General features: G+C 54.5%; 1 protein-coding gene and 1 long non-coding RNA gene across 2 annotated transcripts; one reads left to right on the forward strand and one right to left on the reverse strand.

The window, feature by feature from the left end:
* Positions 1-40: 40 nt before the first annotated feature.
* Positions 41-3,974, forward strand: LOC115246542 (uncharacterized). The gene is made up of 3 exons (XR_003885667.1): positions 41-140; positions 3,423-3,557; positions 3,652-3,974. It is a non-coding gene; the product is annotated as an uncharacterized lncRNA (long non-coding RNA).
* mapk11 (mitogen-activated protein kinase 11) lies at positions 79-7,434 on the reverse strand. Its single transcript, XM_003972950.3, has 13 exons — positions 7,208-7,434; positions 4,454-4,583; positions 4,311-4,369; positions 4,017-4,128; positions 3,740-3,769; positions 3,607-3,654; positions 3,409-3,523; positions 2,944-3,015; positions 2,715-2,794; positions 1,929-2,007; positions 1,669-1,842; positions 1,376-1,456; positions 79-1,307 (listed from the first exon to the last, which is right to left on the reverse strand). The coding sequence occupies exons 1-12, from the start codon at positions 7,318-7,320 to the stop codon at positions 1,383-1,385; spliced, it is 1,086 nt and encodes a 361-aa protein (XP_003972999.1). The 5' UTR covers positions 7,321-7,434; the 3' UTR covers positions 79-1,307; positions 1,376-1,382.
* Positions 7,435-7,852: the final 418 nt, after the last annotated feature.

The following is a 7,852-nucleotide window of genomic DNA, read 5'->3' on the forward strand; positions in this document are numbered from 1 at the left end:
GTGATTTGAGCAGCTAATGATTCTTTGAATGGTGCGTTCAGGTGCAGCAGAACACGTCGGTGAAAGAAGCAACAGATGAAAAGTGGTTCCGGCGTGTTTATTCCTCAGCGGCTCCTCCGCCCTTCACCACGCACGCGCACGTAGGTCACATTTACATTCTGTTTGTGGTCACATATTCAGATGCATCACGTGCACAACCGAGCCAGAATGCACACGTCACTCACCGTGACGTTCACAGATTAGCATCTCTGCACACAAATGCTACATGGAGCGTTCCAGCCTTTACTGGGAGGAAAACAATAAAAAATCTCACCAAAATGGTAAAAGAAGGTTTCAGCGGCAATTATTCCCCAAATTATTCCACTTTTATACACGATGTCAATCCTCTTAGATATCAAATTCAATGGATACAAACATTTAATACCATAAAAGCAGCCATTATTTAAGAAGACGATCCCTATTTTTAAAGAGCAGGGCACGTGTTTGGTCATTTTGCTTCTCGTTCGGGGGCATTATTGGATGGCGAAGGTCTCCTCAGGCTACAGGACAAGCTAACGTCTTTGAGTCCACCATCTTTAGTGGCTTCCCTCAGGAAACCCTCCGTTTGTTCTCAAACAGGAGGGTTTAAACAGGAAGTTTAACGATATAACCGGCACATGCAACAATTAAACCTTTGATAACTAGAAAACAAAGTAAAAACTGCAGGCGGTGGTTAAAATATGGGAGAAGGGGGGACAGAAGCAACCAAATAAGGCAGCTTGAGGAGTGTGGTCCCATCGCTCTGGGTGGAGGGAAAGGTTGAGGACTTCTCTCCCTCCAGACTGCTAATAAACTGCCAGCAAAGCTAGTGGATGACGACGGAGCACAGATGCTAATGTCAGCAGCGGGAGTGACACTGTAAACACTGTTCCGGCTTTGGCGGACCGGATATTGATTATGTTGCTAATTCAAAGCACAGTCGGTGTTTAGTACTGCAGGCAGGCGGGGAGGACGTCCATCGGGTCTGCGGGTCTCCAGCAGCACCAGGGACGCTGCTCACAATGAAAAGGACTCATGCAGTGATGTGGGAGGCTGAAGCTAAAGTGTTAGCCTTCCAGTAGCAACGCCACATGAAAGCTGCGGCCGTTTCTGGCGTAACCTTCTCCCACTTCCTCCTTCCTCCAGAACCCATTGAACCGTCGCATGGGTGTGAGTGCAGTTCCGCTCTGTAAAGTCCACACGGTTCCCCTTATCGAGCCTCCGGAGGGGAAACGTAAAGAAGAAGCGGCTCTGGCCTCCTCCCGCTCGCCGCAGAGCTCAGTCGCACCCTGTGGAGTCAAAACAGGCGGTCAGAGCTGATGGGGGGCGGCTGTGGCGTCCCTGGTGCCGGACCTACCGCGGGCCTACTGCTCCACCGGGAGGCTGTCCGACTTGCTGCCGGAGACTTTGAAGCTGCTCAGCTCTTTAAATATCAACTCTGTTCACAGGACACAAAAACGAAGGAAAGGTCAGGTCAAAGGTCAGAGCCAGAATGGTGGCGTCTTACACGTGGAGCTGCTCAGTTTGGTCTATTTTCTCATTAATCACCATCAGAGATCAGTTAAATGTGCCAACTTCATTCTTGATTATTAAAATACGGGGCTGAAAGTGGGAGTTCCACCATTATGACAACGCCGTCGGCCATCTTGCCTTTCCACTCCTCTAGAGTCCGGTCTTTGCTCTCCAGGCTTTGATCGTAAGGGGGGGCTTCAGGCTCGTCGTCTGGATCGTGGTACTGTGAGAAGTAGGGGTGGGCCAGGGCCTCGCTGGCAGAGATCCTCCCATCACAGTCCAGAATCAGCATTCGCTTGAGGAGGTCGACGGCTGGCGGAGACACGGGAGGAGGTCAAAACCCAAACTTACTGAAACAACTCGGGGTTCGTCCCGACCGGAGCAGAGGCGCCACCCACCCAGAGGGTTCGCTCCCCGGAAGATCTTCTCCATGTCCTGAGGAGGCATGGACGGCAGAGACTGGATGTACTTCTGCGCCTGCAAACACAGATTCAGCTCAGCGACCGTCGGTCTCAGGGACCGTCGGCCTCAGCGACCGTCGCTCTCAGTGACCGTCGGCCTCAGCGACCGTCGCTCTCAGCGACCGTCGGTCTCAGCGACCATTAGTCTCAGGGACCGTCGGTCTCAGGGACCGTCGCTCTCAGTGACCGTCGCTCTCAGTGACCGTCGGCCTCAGGGACCGTCGGTCTCAGTGACCGTCGCTCTCAGCGACCGTCGGTCTCAGGGACCGTCACCGTCGGTCTCAGCGACCGTCGGTCTCAGGGACCATTAGTCTCAGCGACCGTCGGTCTCAGGAACCGTCGCTCTCAGTGACCGTCGGCCTCAGCGACCGTCGGCCTCAGCGACCGTCGGTCTCAGTGACCGTCGCTCTCAGCGACCGTCGGTCTCAGGGACCGTCGGTCTCAGCGACCGTCACCGTCGGCCTCAGCGACCGTCAGTCTCAGCGACCGTCAGTCTCTGCGACCATTAGTCTCAGCGACCGTCGGTCTCAGCGACCGTCGGCCTCAGCGACCGTCGGCCTCAGCGACCATCACCGTCGGCCTCAGCGACCGTCGGCCTCAGCGACCATCACCGTCGGCCTCAGCGACCATCACCGTCGCCCTCAGCGACCGTCGCCCTCAGCGACCGTCGCCCTCAGCGACCGTCGGCCTCAGCGACCGTCAGTCGTTGCCGCCCTCGCTCACGTGTTCAGAGCAGATCTTCTTCAGCAGCTCGGCCGTCGGCGTTCCCACCACCTCCATGATCCTCTTCAGCTGGTCAATGTCTTGACGGGGGACGAGTTAAAGACCACAGCAGTGCACGAGTGTAACGCTCCCACCCAGTCGGCGTCTGAATCCCACTAAATCTAACACAACTGTCCACGTCGATGACATCATCGCTGCACGCAGGCGTCGGCGCGCTGAGGAAGGATACAGTCAGTTCCGGGGAAAAGCACTTTTCCTTTCAGCAGCTCTCCCATGATGCATCCCACTGACCAGATATCAACTGGAAGAGACGCCGCAGGGGTGTAAATGTGTTAACGTCTTCTGAGATACAGAGCTAACGTCTCACTGTTGCTAATGTCTCACCTGGTTGCTAATGTCTCACCTGGTTGCTAATGTCTCACCGTTCTGGTTGCTAACGTCTCACCTGGTTGCTAACGTCTCACCTGGTTGCTAACGTCTCACCTGGTTGCTAACGTCTCACCTGGTTGCTAACCTCTCACCGTTGCTAACGTCTCACCTGGTTGCTAACCTCTCACCGTTCTGGTTGCTAACGTCTCACCTGGTTGCTAACCTCTCACCGTTGCTAACGTCTCACCTGGTTGCTAACCTCTCACCGTTGCTAACGTCTCACCTGGTTGCTAACCTCTCACCGTTCTGGTTGCTAACGTCTCACCGTTCTGGTTGTAGTGCATCCAGTTCAGCATGATCTCCGGCGCTCTGTACCACCGCGTCGCCACGTAACCCGTCATCTCGTCGTCCGTCTGTCTGGCCAGCCCAAAATCCAGGATCTGCAGGACGGGAGGACAGACTTTGTCGTCAATGGTGAGTTCAAATGAGCTAATGAGGCCCCCGCGGGTCTCGACGCTCTCACCCTCAGCTCGCAGTCTTCATTAACCGCCACGTTGCTCGGCTTGAGGTCCTGACGGGCGGCGTAGCGGGAGAAAGAGGAACGGTCAGAATGAAGTGGTCAACGGGCAGAGAAGGAGGCCAAAGAAGAGACTCACCCTGTGGACCAGTCCTGCCGAGTGGATGTACTGTTGGTGGGGGGGGGGGGGGGGTTAGGGTGAGAGAGGTCAATCGTGCAGCTCAACACATTAGTCTCTGCCTAAAGGGGGGCGGCTTTAGTCCCATCCATGAAAACCAGGGACCAGCTCGGAGGAAAACTCACACGAACGTTTAAACATGATGAAAACGAAGAAAAACAGACGCGTGGCCTCAAGGTTTAATGGCGACGCGGCACCAGACGTGCACCAGAACTCGTATTCCACGGAGCAGCGTTACCTTGAGTCCTCGCAGGAGCTGGTAAATCAAGAACTGCACGTGCTCGTCGGACAGCTTCTGGAATTTCACGATGTTGTTGAGGTCGGCGCCCATCAGGTTCGTCACCAGGTAGCTGGAAGGAAAAGAGAGTGCGGGTCAGGGTGGGGGTGGGGCAGCTGCACTTCAGAGGAGCACATATTGGCGCTGCCATGGCAACAGCCAGACATCTCAACGAGCATGCGTTCCCCCAGGACCCCCCCCCCCCTCTGTTTAACGCCATATTTGCATGGTGAACAGGAAACGTGGAGAATTTACAGCTCGCTGAAGTCCTCCAACGCTGCAGCCGGCGTGAAGACGTCCAGCAGCCCGATGACCTGCAGAGACGAGGGGAGCGGATCAATGACGGCGTCCGTGCGTCCGTCCGTCCGTGTGTCCGTCTGCGTGCAGCGAGCACTCACGTTCTCGTGTTTCATGTGCTTGAGCAGCCTCAGTTCCCGGTAGGAGCGCCGGCAGTGGATGAGGGACTGGAAAGGCCGGGACAGCTTCTTCACCGCCACCTTCTGCCGTAAAACCACGTCGTAGGCGGAGCTGCAGAGACCAGAGGTTCAAAAAGATCAAAAACTGGAGGTTCAAATCGTTTTGGCTAGTTTTGGAGTGACGGCAGCGTTTTTAGCGACATGGTTAATGAACGGATAACTGGACTACAAATAAGGAAGTTCAAATTATTAATAAATCACGATAAAGTAGAGGAAAGGGTGAAAGACGTCAAAAATAGTGCCGTGGCTTGGTTTCCCCTGCTCATCTTTGATATGTACAATATGTAAATGTCCCCGTCAGAACACGACCTGCTGTCACAAGTCGCCAATATCGGCGCTGAAGAGGAAGGAAACGCGGCTGATTGCGAAATGTGCCCAAGCTGTGCTGAGTCAGCGAAACCGAGCTGGGTCAGAGTGGAAGTTTCAGGGCACCGAGCGCATATCTGAAGGCAGGAAGCTGATTATCAGGAAATAATCCTCCACCGAGAGCAAAAACACCGACCGGAGCCGCCGAAGAGAAGCTGAAGTTTCTGACGGGGTCACATGACACGGCTGGGAAAGGAAGAGGGAAAATGATCCAGTTTAACCTTAATATAACCGTTTGTTCCTTTCCTGTTGACCCAAACGCACAAGCAGACATCGCTGTCCAGACGTGTGCGCGCGTGCGCGTGCACGTGACCTCCTGCTGAGGCGGCAGACGCCTCCACAGACGCGACGCTGATCTGCTCTGATCCGGCGCCACCTCATCAGAGCTCCGATTTTTTGCTTTTCATCATTTGTCTCCGGATGTATTTTTAGATCCGGAGCCAAATGGAATACGTATCTGCTCTCCGAAGGTGTTCCTGGCTGAATCCGACGCCCCGTTCGCATGTTTGTTCGAGAGCAAAGGAGCGCCACAGCCTCCCTCTCTGAGGCGCGCGCACGTATGGCAGACGAGCGAATGCGTTCTGTCATTCCACATCGGGAGACGTCGTCCACCGGCGCAGCCGTTTTCCATGTGTCGCCTCCAAATACCCTCAGACGGGGCAGCACAACGGGGCCGGAGGGTGAAAGGAGGCACGAGGGAACGTCGGCAGCAGGGTCTCCTCACGTCTGGGTCTCAGCCGGAACCAAAAGGAAGCCCGATGTCCTCCCAGGACCCGGAGCAGAGCTTGTGGAGCAGGATGTGTGCTCGCGCCTCTTATCAAAACTCAATCAGATGCGTGTTAAATGATTAAACGGCCTCTTGCGTCTCCTGGAGAATCTCCCTTCCTCTCCTGAACCAGCCGGCTCTGATTTCCAGGTCTTCGGCGGGCGGCGGGGTTCCAAACGCCGCTCTATTAAAGGATTAGACCGTCGTTACGAGGTCCGCCACCCTTGGAGATCAATGACAGGGTCTATTTCACTGGGCACCCCCAGAGGAAGCATGCGGGGCGATCTTCACCCCTCTTTATGTCCCACTCCGAGGGCCCCCTCCCCCAGCCCACAAAGGCTGGAGATGAATGTTAACAATGGCGTCCCAAAGAGAGAAAACACAGACCATAATATCACAGAGCGGCTCCATAACAGGTCTCTTCTTGGGCTGATAACATGGTCACCAGGTTAAGTTGAAATCCGGCCTGAATGGTTCCTCCAACGGCTTCCGAGGCTCGGAGGGCAGCTCCAGCATCGGTGATTCCCGGAGCTGCTGATTCATCCCAGAACTCCTTCACTCTTCCGTTCCCAAGGCTGCTGCGGCTGATCTCCGTCAGGGAACGCCGGCGCCCTGGTGCCTTCTGCCATTAGTCTTGAACTGATACCGACTGGTGCCGCCGCCATAGCGCCATGGCAACAGGCTCCCACCACTGAATGGAGAATATGATCAATAGCCAAACTAATATGACGCTGACAGGAGACCCAACATCAATGTGAGCTGGCTCGGTGGCCCCCTGGTGGCGGGATGCAGCACAGGAAAAGGCCCCGATATCGTCAGTGACTCGAATATCGTAATCTGAGTTCAAAATTGTGAAATGACACGACTGACTCCTGAACTAGAGAAATCTGTAGGTTTCCATGGTGCCGCTGGTAAATGTTGCACAGTCCACTCCATCATAAGAGCGGCAGGAAATGACAAAGCCTCACGCATGACGAACAGGTTTGACTGGGATACTGCGGCCATTTAAATTTAAATTAAAGACGAATATTAACAGACGGGGGGGTTGGGCACTGGGACTGTTGCTCAGCGTTGGGCCAAAATTCGGATCCCCTTAATTTTATGTTTGAGAGTGAAAAGTTACGTTTGAGGTTCAGGAATGACGTAAGAGCAGGAAGAGACATGAGATGGAGACAGACAGACAGGCAGGCAGACAGACAGAGAGGCAGAGAGGAAGACAGACAGACAGGCAGAGAGGCAGACAGACAGGCAGGCAGACAGACAGACAGGCAGGCAGGCAGACAGACAGACAGACAGGCAGATTACTGCGATCTAACTCTCTCCAGAGATAAAACAGTATTGACTGATAAACAGCATTAAATGACTCTAATAAATGACTGAAATGTAAACATTGACAGTCCAATGATCCAGTTTAAACCGGAACCTCCGACGCTGATGGCTGGGAGGACCACGCCAGCCAAGCAGCGGAGCGTTGCTGCATTATGCCCAGCAGAAGAATGTGCAGCAGCCTCGCCCTGCGCGCACGGGCGCACGCGAACACTCACCACACCGAGCCGTAGGCTCCGGAGCCCACCGGCGTCAGGTTCTGGTACCGCTCCGGAACCTCCCACACCGTCTTGTTCAGCTCCTGCCGATAGAATCCCGATCTGGCCGACATGGTTCGACAACAGACGGACGGAGACGACCGGGGAAGAGAGAGACGCAGGAGGCGTGGAGGAGGACGCCGACGCTCTGCTGCCGCCGGAGCCCAAACTGATGGTGTACGCACACGCACGCACGCACGCGCGCACACACGGCCCTTTCTCGCTCTCTCGCTCTCTCTCTCTCTCTCTCGCTCTCTCTCTCTCTCTCTCTCGCTCTCTCTCTCTAAAACGTATCAATTTTAATGCCACTTGCATTTATGTGGGAAGCACATAATGATCTCCACTGGTGATGGATTATTTAATGCATCCAATTAAAATATGTCCGTAGTTCATTTAAATAAACATGAGATTACGCTCGGAGTTCGATCCATAGCTTATGATGAATCCGCCCGCAGCTAGATGCTATTATTCCTTATATTATTTACGTTTGGGAAACAAATAAATGGTAAGATTGTGATTGTTGGGAACAGTCGGGATCGATCCGGCGTGCGAACACGTTGCGTCCAGGTCGCAGTCTCCTCTGGGGGCGCGGGTTCGAATCCCACT

Source organism: Takifugu rubripes, chromosome 18 (genome assembly GCF_901000725.2).
Source record: "Takifugu rubripes chromosome 18, fTakRub1.2, whole genome shotgun sequence".
In the NCBI taxonomy this organism is placed as follows: Eukaryota; Metazoa; Chordata; class Actinopteri; order Tetraodontiformes; family Tetraodontidae; genus Takifugu; species Takifugu rubripes.